General features: G+C 31.7%; 1 protein-coding gene across 4 annotated transcripts in view; it reads right to left on the bottom strand.

The window, feature by feature from the left end:
* Positions 1 to 14,448, bottom strand: part of LOC129745762 (mucin-2-like) — a 161,196-nt gene extending 146,748 nt beyond the window's left edge. The window contains exons 1-2 of one of the 4 annotated variants that reach the window (XM_055739086.1): positions 14,287 to 14,448; positions 5,141 to 5,372 (exon numbers count right to left, since the gene is read on the bottom strand). In XM_055739086.1, the coding sequence (XP_055595061.1) occupies positions 5,141 to 5,174 (34 nt within the window). In that variant the 5' untranslated portion in view covers positions 5,175 to 5,372; positions 14,287 to 14,448. Of the gene's footprint in view, positions 1 to 5,140; positions 5,373 to 13,245; positions 13,365 to 13,854; positions 13,871 to 14,286 lie in introns of those variants that run through there. The other 3 variants (XM_055739088.1, XM_055739090.1, XM_055739089.1) reach the window with 3 other exon arrangements.
* Positions 14,449 to 15,430: the final 982 nt, after the last annotated feature.

The raw sequence follows: 15,430 nt of genomic DNA, 5'->3' as shown, positions 1-15,430 counted from the left end.
ACCTTTTCCAAAATTCAACATGTTTCCAAATTGCATTATCTATAACTGTTTGGTTCTTCATTTCATGTTTTTTAGTGTTTATTTCTTATTTCTTTTAAAGAGTCGTTTCGAGAATCAGTGATGTGTAAGAGATTATTGTGAGGGAAACAGCTAGCTTGTAGGAAATTTGAATGGTTGATTTTCTAATTATTTGAGAGAAAACACCTTGTAGATATTATTAGGAGTTTCTTCAGTAAATGTCTAGGAAGAAAGGAGGTGTTGGTCAACCAAAGATCGCACCATTTTCCAAAAATGACTTAGCCTCTCTCTTACTAAACTAATCCTTAAGGGGGGAGTAGGGTCTAACGGGTAAAAAAAACACCATTTTCACGATTTTTTTTCTAGAGCTATCGTTCAAACAAATGTATTCAATTTTGTTGCATTATACAAAACATTGTTAAAAGAACATTTAGTAATTTTTTCGTAGAAAAATATTGAAAAATGAGCCGGTGACGGAGCACTTTCGAGGATGCCTTTTAGAAAACAGGATTTGCGGTGAACACTGTATCTCAGCATAGAATCATCTGAAGTCAAAAAATCAAGGCAAAATATTTTTAATAGATGTTTTTCTCGACCCCAACGATTTTATTTAACTTAAAAAAAATTTATGAAATTTTTGTGGCTGTTTGAAGTAAAAACTACGATTTTTCACGAAAAAATCCGCCATTTTTTATATGTAAAATCTTCCCAAAGTAAAAAAAATAAAAAAAGAAAATCGTTGGGGTTTGGTATTTTATACGTAGAAAATATGTTCCAAATTTGAAAAGAATCGGTGAAGTAGTTTTCAAATGACGATGTCCACTGACTTTAAAAATGTGCTTTCGAGAAAAACGCGTTTGAAGTTTCTGCTCTAGAATTCTTGCAGTATTAGATAAGAGGAGATAAAGGCCTATAATTTCTACAGTTTTGCTTCGATTGACTTGAAATTTTGACACAACATTCTTGAAATGTTTTACAATAAGAAAATAAAAAATAAAAAAAAATCGATTTTTTGAAAGTGTTAGATCCTACTCCCCCTTAATGAGATACTTGAATATAGATTCGCAGACGTATAGACGTTTTCTATAGCTGGTAATACTGCCTTATTGTTGTTTTAGAGTTTATCAAATAAGCTTTTGAAGAAAACTGGAATAACAGATTTATGGTTGACCCTAAAAAATTTCCTACTAATAATCCTTCCTTCATTCTTCTTTGAATACAAGGACGTGGCGGGCGCCGTTATTGATCTTTTTTTTTATTTAAAGGGAGAGCATGAGTTTTGTGCATTGAGAATGAGCTGCTTATCCCAAGCTGCATTCTTTTGGACCTTGTACAAAATTGATGGCCTCGATCAATCACGGAGTAGCAACCATTGGTGATGTGTAACTTGTTCTGCTTAGTCACACCAGCGATCGTGGAATTCGAAGTGCATTGAATGATTTGATGAAATATAATATAATATTTTTATTAAATCCATGAGAAAAATGTGGTAATTTTGAAGACTATTTAAAGCTTTTCGGGCAGCATTACGAAGATTATAGTTTATTCTACTGAAATATAACGTCGTTTGTTGCAATTTAACAAAATTTAAGCCTTTAAACTTCGTTTTTTCGATAATTACTTTGGCTGATATTTTTGACCACCATGTACATATCTATTTTGGACCTCCCCTGGGTCCAATTTTGGACCACCATTTTAACTATTTTTTTCAAATTTTGTTTACATTTCGACAGTGATTGAAGAATGCGTATAATTTACTTAAATCATACTTAATTGAAAATAATATCTTTTAAAATATGTACCAACACTAGAATAGAAGCTTCAAAGTGTAATCAAAAACACATAGCAGTTATTGATCTAATCTTGTAAGAGAAAGACGTGTTAAAGTTAGTTTCTTAATTATGTTCAAATTAATCATCAGTTCACGACTCATGAATTTGTTTTTCCTTCAGCTAGGCTTTCAAAAAATAAATTGTCAATAAGCACGGTAGTAGGTACAGAAGGAATCCTTCTTTTAAATCATGTGTTTCTAGTGTTTTGAAGATTGCAAAAATACACTGCAATCTCTGTTCTTCAGTTTCTAAGGGGCTTATCTTTATTTGAAAATTGATCAGTTTGAAGAGAAATGATTGTGGGTAGCCATTGCTTTTTTCAATCAGTAGAAGGTATGCGAAACTTTTGTTAGGTTTCATAACCGTTCTAAAAATTATTTAGGGTCACCATTAAATTAAACACAATTTAAAGCCAGAGAGTTATAAGTGCGAATTATGAGTTAATAATGCCAAACGGTTTTAATATTTCAAACAACATTTGGAAGATTTTGGCTTGAGTTTTCGCTAATGTGCGAAGAGCCTAAGTAGGAGAAAAGCCGGCTGTATGTGCATATTAAGAAGAATACTGATTTAATCAAATATTACATCGAATATGTGTACAAAAACTATATAAACATGAGCAGACATCTGTTTTCTATACATTGGAGTAATTTTTATGTTAAAATCTCCTTCAGTTTTATAAAAAAAATCGATTTGATCATAACTGTTGTCAAAATTGCTGAACCTCAAACCGTGCGGGCTAAATAATTCAGTTTCGTGACAAATTTCTAAATTTTCAATACATTATTCCGATCAGTGTATGAAAATTTATAATCAACCATTTTGTTTTGTCAATCAGTTAATTGAAAAATAATAATGTTTGTTGTCAATTCATGTGAAAAAGATCAAATTAACAACGAATCGTCGAAATGAGAGTATAAAATAAATAAAGGTTAAATGAAGGTTCAAAATGAAAAAGTTATGAAACATAATAGAGATGATAGCAAAATGAGATCCCGTTTCTTACACTATTGAAAAAATTAAAACAATTCCAGGAAAGATCCATTAAATGCTAGCTGAGTAGAACAGTTTCTCTATTTCGTATCGCCTTTATTATTATCCCTAGGTGTGATATTCTTATATTCCAGAAGTTTTTTTTATGAATTAGTTTTCAAGGGAAAAATGCTTTCTAACCTTACTTGATTCCGGAAATGAATTTTCAAATATTGCTGGTATTGCGAAAACAGGAATTTACGATGAATTGCATTTTTGGTGACCGAAGAATTTTTTGTGATTTTTTTTTTTTGCTCAAAAAACAGGTGATATCAAAATGATGAAATGATGTTTAATATAAGCAAGAATCAAAGTATTGATCAATGTTTTGAACAACCACCCCAACCCCCCCCCCCCCCCCACCCCGCATGTGGGTCCAGGAAAAGCAAGCGAGATATTCTCTACTCTGCACTCAAAATTTCAAATTCCTAATCAAGTATGGTATGGTTATCCAAGAGTAACAATTTGAATTCAGACTGATGCTAAAACCCCGAAAACTAATCCCACGTTCAGAATTATTTTGCAGTTTTTCAAAATTTTCTCCCTTTTGATGATGATTGATTGATAACATTAATATTATTTCGGAGCTTCTGGTTCCATAAAATCAAAATCCAAATAGTCTTTCTGATTTCATATATCGGATTCATATTTTAGGATTCTTGATTTTCAGTAAGAAATCATGGTTCCAATCCGGTTTTGGATTACATTGCAAGTTTGATTCATTCGTTTCGAACCTATCATCTTGGAGAAAAAGGGGTATAAGTGCATAAAAGTAAAAATTCGTGAAAAACACGCTTTTAAGCTGTTATTTTTGGTCATTTTTCATATATTTTTCAAAAATTTTCATTTTTCATTGAAATGTAACAGCTTAAAAAAAATAAAAAAAAATATGAAAAAAAAAATCATCAAATAGGTATAGCTTGAACTACGAAGAATCATTTGGCATTATTCACCTAAAATCGACAATGTTTGCACTGATACCTGACTCGAAAGGCCTCATATGCATTTTTAATATTAAAGTTACGTTTCATTTAATATTTATATTCAGATTCGAAATTCTTAAGCTGAATTCTAATGCAGATTTCCAACATAACAAAGGTTCAAAATGGCGATTCAGAATTGAAAACTCAGAATCAGGTCCATTATTTGAAATTTATAAAATGTTATTTTCCCGAATGATGAATGTGATTCAGATTCACATGACAGATTGAATGAATTAAGTCAAACTGAAACTCAAAACATCAGAACTTAAATTGATTCATGGTGAAGGGCTCCGAATCAAATTTCACTTCTTGGCTCATATTTTAAATCATATTGATCTGAAATTTAAATTTAGAAACCGTATTGAAATTCGGAAATAGATTCAAAATTCAAGTATTAAATCCAGTTTCAGAATTTTTATTCAGGATATTTGAAATTCAGATTCAGATTACTATTTCGTTGAGAAATGAACACATTGCGCACCAACTAAGAGATATCTCGTTTTTTTTCGCATGACGCGTGTGCGCTTTGCTGAGAAGCATAACTCAAATGCTTCGCATTTTATAAAAAATTAACTTTCTATAAATTTGTCCACAACACTTTTTATAACTCAAAGACACTAAATTTGTAGAATTTGGTCCAGTGGTTTCTGAGATAGATGTGTTGATATAGAAAAATGTATCTTATAGAAGAATGAATAACCAAATAGTAGGTACTGAACTTTATTGTATATTTTTCGTTCATACATTTTTGGAGCAAAAATAATCTAGAAAAAAACCAGTTTCCTAACCCCTCTTCTCCCCATTAGGCGGTTTTTCCAACGGCCCTGATTAAAACACAAATATTTTTATGGTTTTGCGAATTAGTGTTATTTAAATTTCAACATCAACTTTTTTCCATTCTGATTGGAGAAAATTGTATGACTTCATGGGTTCTTTTTCATTATTTTTCAGTAAATTAAACGTGGGTTTTAATAAAACAAATTCCATTTGCATTTCTTTATCATTGAGTAATTCTTGCAACACTGAGGTCATTGACAGACGTCGAACGGTCGTTTGGCAAATGTTATATCGGAAAACTCTCTTGCAGCATACCAATAAAACACAACAGCTCGGGGAAGTGACCTTACGGTAACAACAATTAACAAACGCCAAAAAAAACCTGGCAAATCATAGGTTCTCCATCGAAATGACTCCAGTAAATAGTGTAATCAACTGCCAAGGCGATTGCATGCGATAAAAGAAATATTTCCTACTGCCAAAAGCTTCAATACTTACGGATCACAAAACCCAAGTCCACGAGGCGCCTCATTTTTATTCAGCAACGTTTTCGGGGTTTCTCTGCTTGCTGCTGTTCAAATCATTTACGATTGCCACTTTTTGTCCAGGTTGTTTTTTAAACTTTTCTTTTGCACACTTATAGTTTCCCAACAGCTGCGGCTGGTTTTTTCTCTGTTTATTTTCACAGGTGAACGACGACGGAAAAAAATCCGGGCAAAACTTCAAATCGCTGCAAATAAATTCAAGACCAAATTCAGTCAAACAACACAACAGCAGAAAAAAAAACAATCACTACAACAATTCGTCATCGGGAGGTCCAAGGGGAAGAATCCATTTTCAGGAAATTATTCGGTTTTTTCTTCTTGTCTTTTCGTTTCTTCCCGAATTCAACGCCAATCAGTGCCATGCCCGTTAATCCAAAGCACCGACTATTAAAACAAACATACTTTATTAATTTCTTCATGGAATTTATAATCGAGGTGAATAATTATTTTTGTTTCTTCTTGCTTCGTCTCTCTGGAAGTGTTGATTATCACTAATGAAGTTCAATTTGACACTCGCTTACGGTAGGTTCAAGTACTGTGATGTTGTACCAGAAAATTCAGATGGCGAACCAATTTGCAACTTTTTTATTCCCCGAGAAACTACCGATCCAGTAAATTAACACTGAATCTTGATTGTGTAGATCTGGAATTACATTGACAAATCAGGCCAACGGACAGTGGTTGTTTTTTTTTTATTTCAAATAAGAATTCATTTAAATTTAGAATAACGCTATGCATTTTCCGAAGAAAATACTTTTCAACGGGTTTGAACCAATCAAGCAATTTTATACCCCTGTGTATCGTGTTTCATGTGTATAAACAGCTTAATTTACATTTAACAATGAAATCTTTATAAATTTACAGCGGATTTTTTTATCTTATTTTTTTTTTATTTACAAAACTATCCGTCTCTCGACATAACTTGATGAACATAATTTCTAGAGGCAGCCATTCTATATAAACGATAACGGCAAACAAAATTCTTGTTTTCAATGAAAATGTTAATGGTTCTATTTCGCTGTTTTCAACCACTATCAAATGACGGAAAAAGAATTTTATTAATGTGTTCCTTCTTTGCACAATAAACTGTGAATCTCAAAAAACCTTGAAGGGCCTACGAACTGAAAATGGGGCAAAAGTACAAATGATATAAACGATCCACCATCCAAATCTGAACCGAAAATTTTTACTTTTTTTAAATGCACTGGAACATTCAGCGCATATTTTTGTTTCTATAAAGACCATATATATTTATGACGTTCACGAAATAAAACAAATTTTTAATCGTAAATTTTGAATTACAATTCCAAAAACCATTTTTATTTAAAAACATAAATCTTAACACAAAAAAATCCGAGCTCGTCTTTAGAATAGATTTCTATACATAAGTGTAATTGATCAAGATCAGAATTCGAAACCAACCATTTTCACTTCAAAATTTCGAGTACTAGTTTTAAAGATCAACAAGTTGTCAATAGTCAATAGAATAATCAAAAAAAATCTGAAATCTAGTATCAATTACTTTATTGCTTATTGCTTTGACTATAAAAAAAAAGTTGAATTCGTTGCAAATTTTATGCTGATGTGAAATGTTCATCATCTAACCAATTCCAGGCTCAATTTTATTCACTGTTTCTTGTTTTTCTAATGCTTAACTCCACTCTCAAAATAGTTTTGATAAGTTGAAGAAGACCACAAAATTCAAATTTTCCCAGGTGCAAAAAAACAGCTTATTTCGATCAATTTGAGTGCCCTAATTCCAAATTTGTGACTTTTTTTTCAACTTTTGTTTTTTTTTTTTAAATAAACCTTTGAAAATAGATTAAAATCATTAAAGAAATTTCTGCAATTTTTTTAAAATAAACATTACACAAAAATTTGAAATAAGGGTTTTAAGTAAATTATAAAATTTCCCCAAGACAAAATAATTTTGACTTTTGCGAAAAACAAATTATTGAAGTTTCTTAGGTTTTTTTTAGATTTTCTCAATCTGTGAAATACGGGAATTTTAACGAATTTAAAAAAAAAAACAACTAAATTTAAGATATTTTTTTGACTTTAAAAAATTTGTAAATGAAACAAAACCTTTCCTTTAAATTTTCCATTCCTATAAAAATATGTGTAACGATATCTTTTCAAATATTTAAAAACTGTATAATTTAACTACAATATCGATTTTTCGTCATACTTTTCATCAAAATATTATTCCTCGTTTGAACGAAGTTAAAAATACAAAATCAGAATCTGTTTTTTTTTCATGAAGATTTATTACTTCATCAGTTATCAATGATTAATTTTACTAAATACTGATTCATTTTTAAGCTTATAAACTCCATCAAACAAAACAAGAGGTGATCTGACAAAAGATTCGAGTTCAGAATGCAAATTTCTACCGAATTCATCATTAAAACGTATCAATGAGTTATCAATGAAAATCTTTAAACTAGTTTCAATTGAACAAATTTCATTCTTAAATATATATAATCTTCATATTTTGTTTTAATTTTCTAAAAAAATTGTTATAAAAAATTAATAAATTTTATAGTCAAACTTTTTTTTGCAATATTATCAATTAGTTTGACGTTATTTTTCATTTATTAAGTTTTGTATATTTGAAACATAATCTTCTTGTGAGTTTATTTTTAATAAGAAAAACATAGTTTCTGTCTTTTGTCCTTTCCGAGACACAATATTTAAATTGACATTGAGGATATTCAGAACTTGCAATTTAGGAGGAACGAGGTGTTAAACACCTGCTTTGGTTCAAAATTTCCTTCAAAATTTGATTCACGATTTTTGAAACTCATACGCTTTTTAACATTTAATAAATATTTTTTTGAATATGATAGAAACTTTATTCTTATGCTAAATTCAGGCATAATAAAGCTTCAAAATAGCGATATGAATTCATTATTCGAAATTTGGATTTTTTATTTAGATTTGCAAGTCGGATTGGAAATAAATAATTGAAATAAAGAATAATCATTGAAACCCAAAACATGCAATTATATTAGATATTATGAATTCATGATTGAGGGCTCCAAAACGGATTTCAATTCTTTTCTCATATTTCTGAATTCAAAAACCGTTTTTATGTACATTTCATAAAACGTTTTGAAATTCCGAAACAGATTTTTATTTTTTTAATTCAAGTTCAAAATTCAGTTTCAGACAAAGCTCGTGAATGAATTCCACAATCAAAATAAAATCATCGAGATGATGATTTGGGTGATAATTTAAATTGCAAAAGATTGCAGAATGATAATTTTAATTGTAAGTTCGATGTAGGAGCTTTACCAAAGTCAATTCGTTTGCAAAATTCAGCTGAAAATTACAAAACTTAAGTAGAGTTATGGTTCATTTTGCAAAAAAATCCACAGGAATTGATTTTCAATTTTCAGAGAATACCGTATGTTTTGGCGATTAATAATATTTCAGTATTTTCAAGAACAAAATTTGAAACTCACATCTTTAGTTAAAGTCAAGTTGGCATAAATCCGATTTGTACTGCAAAATTTGAACCTTTTACCTTTATCTTTGAAAATTGGATTTATTTTTAGAATTTTCTTTCGAAATTGAAGGCTTTTTTAAAAAAAAAAACCTATTGTAAATTCAAATTAAACAAGAAAAATTTAGCTGGCCAGATTACCTGGTTTTACCATAACTTGTCTGCCGCCCAAATTATGTTGAAAAAAAAATGTTTTTGTCTGGATTGATTCCCATTTTATTGTAAAAAAAATTTATTGCATCATGGTAATTTTTTATTTTGTCGCCAAAAATTAAACTTAACAAACTTGATTTTTTTATAAAAATATAAGAGATTTTTTTAGAGACTGGAGTACGATTCAAAATCTGGTTTTGTTTTTCGAAATAAAATTGTTCAATTATTTTAACCTTGATTTTTGTTGAATAGTTCATGGATTTTTGTTTTATTTTCCCGAATATTGACCGGAATTTGATTTAAAAATTCGGAAATAGAACGAAAAACTTGTTTCTATTTATCTAGAAAAAGGAACTTTAAAATGAATATTCGAATAGTATTTAAAAATAACAAGTATTTTTAATTTTTTTTGATACATGCATTGTTTAAGCAAAAATGTCATAGAAAAAATCCCCTCCCCCCTCATGAGTCAGCTCTTCCTACGGCCCTGCTAAAGTTTGATGCGCAATGTTAATCAAATTAGTATTCACTTTGTGCTTTCAATATTTACAACAAAACGTGGAATTCCTTATCTTTATAACTTTGTTAGAATGATCTCATCAGTTTATGAATGATCAATAATATTTTTTAACCTGTCTTTTGCAACAATGTAAGATTTCAATGTTAAATGAGACATGTTGTATTATAAATATCTATAATAATTTATTATTGTGTTTTTTTAAAATGATTTTTTCAAGCTTTTTATTTTGATAACTGGAAGAATTTTTATAGAATAAAATATCTTTGCTCGACTTTGATTGCTGGTACTCTTGATAAAAATTATGTTTTCTTTTTATCGAATTAAATTCAACCATCGAATTTAGGTTTTGAATACTTTTCTTTAAAATCAATAAAAAAAACTGTTTTATTTTAATTAAGAATTCACATTTCAAATTGTGGTTGATTACTTTTTCAAATTCAAGATATAAAAGGGGAGATTTTCAATCAACGCCTTCACTAAAAATAAGAAAAAATGTAAATTATGATAATGAATAATAAACAATTATTATCATTTTGCCAAGGAATTTTTCATCATGATGAATTTTCGACCTGAACTGATATTTATTTTTGTATTTGGATTTTATATTTTTCAAATCTGTTTATTTATTTGATTAATTATATTTTTATGCACTGATTTGGATATTTAGAATTATGTTTTTTTTTCTGTAAAGTTTTACTCGTATTTATTTCTTGGTGTCTTGGGAGTATTCTAAATTTCTAAATTCTAAATTTGAGTAACTTATATATGACTTACCGAGAAAAGCATTTGATTCTTTGATTCTGAGGCAAAAGCAGAAGCGAATAATTTAAAATTCCTTGTAAAACTCCTTGATTGTAGATGCGCAGCTCAGATTATTGCATCATAAATTTTCAATGAAGTGTGATCATTGAATGTTTATATTGTAAGATAAAAGAACATAACCTTTTACTAAACAAGAATCAACAAGAGGGGAGTGATTTTTCTTCTCTCAAATCATTCGAAGGCATTTCAAAACTTATTACTTTGAATAGAACAGTATTTTAAATAGATTTGTTAACAAAACATAGTTGCCCTACTTTGGATCCTTCAGGCGATGGTTTTTAAATAATCATGTTTTTCTCATAAATGGACGGGAGGTTTATTCCTTTTAGAAAATTTTTTTATAGTTCATGATTTTATATGCAAGTTTCAATGAAAATTTTTAACATAGGTTTTGCCGTTATTGAAAGATTTGCAAAGATATGGATGATCAAAATTTCCAACTTTGATCCTACTGTTCCTATTTTGGTACTGAATTGGTACCTTCATTGGACCTAGAACTAAAGCTCCTTTTAAAAGTATGATTTTTGAAAAATAGTTAAACATATTCATTAAAAATGTAATCTTCAAAAAAGTATTATCATTAAAAAAAGGATTACAGCTTTATAACGATTAAAAATACTGGAATCTCTGTTATGAATATCTCAAACACTTTTACTCCCCGTCAGCTTTATCAGCAGAACAATAGCTGAAACTTTTCTATGTTTACTTACTTTTAGTTTGTTTGAGGGAAGCTGCCAAAAATGTTAGAAATGTTAAATATGGGTTCTGGGTTATGTCCCAATAGAAAATTCGCACCTTTGTTGATTTGTTGATAGTGAATCAAAGTTTTGGTGACGCCAGGTCTAAATATGGAACATCGAAGTCTCCTATTAATGAAACCTTTAAAAATCATCCAGGTTTTCCATTGAGTTTTAGTTATTTTACGAAAAAAAAATATTATTTTTCATTTTCTTCACAGAGAATGTAGTTTCCCTTTAAACTTTGGCTTGAACAATATAAATACCTGATTTTTCCTAATTCGTTCTTATTTCTCGCGCCCCACTAATTGCGCTGCCTGATTCACCACTGATGTGGAGGAACATTTAAAAAACGTTGAAAATTTTATCAGAAAGACTTTTTATGGCAAAAATCGGTATGGTAGGATTCAGGAAGAATAAGAGTCACTGTGTGCATCAATGCATTATTTACACCTTTCGGCATTTTAGGACTAAAGTAGGCTCTAGGTCCAAAGTAAGAGCGCTCGCCCTATTTATGTTGAAAAGTTTAACAAATATTGAAAGTTATGTTTTGATTATCGGCTGAAGAAACTTAAAAAAAATTATCACCAAAATTCCGAAAAAATTATTACTCTCCACAGGATTGCCTTAAGAACTCATGTTTTTTAAAAAAAAAACAAGGTAGGGTTAGTTGCCCTACTTTGGACCCTTTAAGCGGTGGTTTTTAAATAATCACGCTTTTCTCATAAACAAACGGGAGCTTTCTATCTTTAAAGAAATTTATTTATAGTTCATTATCTTATCTACAAGTTTCAATGAGAATTTTCAACATAGGTTTCGCCTTTATTGAAAGATTTGCATAGATATTGATGATCAAAATTTCCATCTTTGAACCTACTGTTCCTATTTTGGTACTGTACTGGTACCTTCAATTGGACCTATATCTAAAACTCTTATAAAATATATGATTTTTCGAAAATAAATAAACAAATTCGTTAAAAGTGTAATTTTTAATTAAATATTACCATAAAAAATATTACAGCTTTTTAACGACTAAGAAAACTAACATTTCTGTCATGAATATTTTAAACACTTTTACTCCCCGTCAGCTCTATCAGCAGAAAAATGGCTCAAGTTTTTATATGTCTACTAACTTATAGTTTATTTGCGTAAAGCTAGCAAAAAATGTAAGATATGTTCAATATTGACTCTGAATTATGCCCCAATTAAAAATTCGCACTTTTGTTGATTTGTTTGGTATTCACACAAAATTTTTGTGATGTTAGGCCTAAAAAAGGAACATCAAAGTCAAAGTCTCCTATATTTGGACCCTTTACAAATTTTCCGGGTTTTCCATTGATTTTATTTATTTTAGGAAAAATAGGTAATCTGGTTTATATTCTTCATAGTGAAAGTAATAACCCTTTAAATATTGGCTTGGACACTAAAAAAACGTGATTTTTCCTTATTTCCTCTCATTTCTCAAAACGCACCCCACTAATTGAGCTGTCTAATTTACCACTGAATAGAAGGCATATTTTTAAAAACGTTGAAAATTTTATGAGAAAGATTTTTTATGGCAAAAAGCGGTATGGAAGGATTCAGTAAGAATAAGAGTTCATTGTGCACATAGCAGCATCTTTATCCTTTGCAAGCAAAATGAATTATTTACCATTTTCGGCATTTTAGGACTAAAGTAGGCTCTAGGACCAAAGTAGGTACACTCACCCTATCCACTTGTTTTTAATTCTTACAAAAACATGTGTTAGGGGTTATATGATTGGAATCGAAAAAACTGAAATTTAAAAAAAAAATTCAACTATTCTATCTTTTTCAAATTGTTGTTGTATGACAGATAGTTGTTTTCAAATTTATTTCACAATACAAAATTAGAATCTTTGCGAGCTTGCTAATTCATGAAAAATTTAAAAAAATCTCTTTTTGTTGCTTTAAATAAGCTCAGCTCGATTCAGATTAAAAGCTGTAATGTCAAGTCTAAGTGTATTATTACACCATAATTCGACTTTCTTTCAGACTTCAAGACCAAACTGCTCAAGCTGTTCCTGATTTGCAATGTTAATTCTCTGGATCGTGTTCTTGCGATTAGGGTTAGCCATTGTAATAGAAGTTCAGTCCCATCAGCGAAGAATAAGTCTCCTGCTGGAGTGCAATTTGTTGTCTATCTCAACGGAAACGAGGTAAAATTGTTGATTTTTCGGGATCACTTATCCGGTTGGCTGATTTTCACTGTTTGTTTTATGGATTTTTATGGATTTATGTTTCGCTTATTATTGCGCTTCTTTTCATTGAGGTTTTATTTATCACATTTTACCCCGCACTTCAAAAAAGCCTCGAGAAGTCTTCTTCTTTTCTGATAACAATAAACACCTGATCACATGTTTAATTTTTCTTGAGCTAAAATGAGATTCACTGAGCACCGGAAATTATCGCCCCTGAAATAGTTTCGATGTTTTTCAGTTTAGTCATTCCTGGGTGAGACCTGAATTTCTTCGGCAATTGCGCTGGGTGCCTTGCTTCAGCTTGGGCTGGGAGATCGAAGAAAAATGATCCATTTGGGGGTCTAATTAAATCACCACCACACTAAGCGCACTTTGAGATTTACTTTGCGCGCGACTGCAAATAGAAATCAAGTTTGATTGAAAACTAGAAAATAAAGTGCACTTTCCGAAGGAGCACAGCGACTTGGAAACTTGTTCGTCCAGCAGCAACAACAAATGGGGAAAATCGCGGACGCGCGAGCGCACTTTTCACACACAAACTCTTGAGGCGTTCGATATCAGAAAAAGCTTAAATTCACAAGCCACAAGACATCACACACGCCTGGCGAATGGCGAAAACTAGTTGGACGCGCGCATCGGAAATTGCGCCTGGTTGAAAATGTGTATAAACGAGGAGCAACAGCAGCAACATTAAAAAAAAACCGGGACCGATCAGAGCGTTGAGCTGCCTGCCTGCCTGCTTTCTTCAAGACGACCACTAAATAACTTGTAAAAACTGAATCGAAACCTGCGCGAGCTTACAGAATGGCTGGCGGCGGCGCTTACGGGGATTGGTGATGGAAATGCACAATAACAACAGGCCACAATTCCATACGCCTCACGGGTCTTACTCGATTGATTCCACCTCCCCCAGGCCAGAGCAAAGACCCCCCAAAAAGTGCGGTGCTGCGGTCTCTCGATTGTCGTCGCACCTGGTGAGCATGCGAGTATACCCAATAATGCGCCAACCATTCAAAACAACTGCCAAGTGCCACTTGCTGAGTACCACCCCCACTAATCAACCAGCGTCAGGTGTCGAATCAACCACAAGAAAGGACCACCCTCTCGCAGAGTTTTCCTCCTTCAATGAATCACACCAACCTTTGCTCCAAATCTAACCTCCAAAACTGTCCTTAATATGCACGTTCAAACAAATCTAATAAACCGTCTCGATGTCAAAAACGACAACTTTTAGAGACTCTTGGAGCCCCCGAACGTCGCGCGTACAGAAAGAAACGAACGCAGCTTAACAACCGTACGCTTTCGAAGTTCAAGTTTAACTGACTGGGGGGCTTTCTTTCTTTCTTGGGCGGAACACGATGGACCCCAAGCCTTCCTCAGTTTGTTGCTTGCTGGCTGCTTTTCCGTGAGAGATGATCCCATGGTGGAGAAATGTTTGAATCGGCTTTTGGCGAGCTGCCAGACAGAGGGAGAAATGAGAAATGCCCGGCCAGTTTGCTGGTACTCTACTCAAATTGCGCTAATATTTTGCGCTATCTTATCGGTGTGTTCTAGTTTTGAGGATTCTGCAGATTGCAGCAGATGGACGGATGTTTTTAATTTAACGACACCAATTAAAATCGGAGCGAATTGTTAACATTCATTGCTTGTTACATGAGCTCTGTAATTTAAGACTCTGGGGAGCTTGAGATGATTGCTTAAAATTACTTCTGTTTGCAAAAATTAGTCTCCAAGAATGCGGGTCAGTTGAGCAACAAACTCAACCAACTTACACAATGATGCTGTTATCATTTTTTCAGAGAAAATACTTTTTCTGGATTAGCGTCTAGCAGACCCTAACTATACGCATAAATTTTTCTGACTTTTTCTCTAAACGAGAAACTCTACCATCATTTCAAGTTTGCAAAATTCACTATAACATCTCATCAAACATATTTTAATTAGCAGGTTTGGATCATAAATAATAGCAAGAATTACTGTTTTGGGTAGAAAGTCAATACTACTTATTAGATTTCCTCTGATAGCTTTAACCATTTTGACATTTTTCAGGTGCTTTTAACCCTATTCCGCTCTTGAGTGATAATAGAACGTAATTTGAAGTTTGGATAGGGGGAAGTGTTCCTAAATGGGCCTATCGGGTTAAATACGCCTACGGCCACAGTGGGCCAGGAACCACACTTTTGCGGACAAAATTGACTACAGGCCAGAGTGTTTGTTGTAGCTCATCGGTGTCTTCGAAAAAGTTGCTCGAATATATTTGCGCTATCTATTGATGGATTTGAAT

Source organism: Uranotaenia lowii, chromosome 2 (genome assembly GCF_029784155.1).
Source record: "Uranotaenia lowii strain MFRU-FL chromosome 2, ASM2978415v1, whole genome shotgun sequence".
NCBI lineage: Eukaryota > Metazoa > Arthropoda > Insecta > Diptera > Culicidae > Uranotaenia > Uranotaenia lowii.
This window is presented reverse-complemented; position numbering and strand designations above follow the sequence as displayed.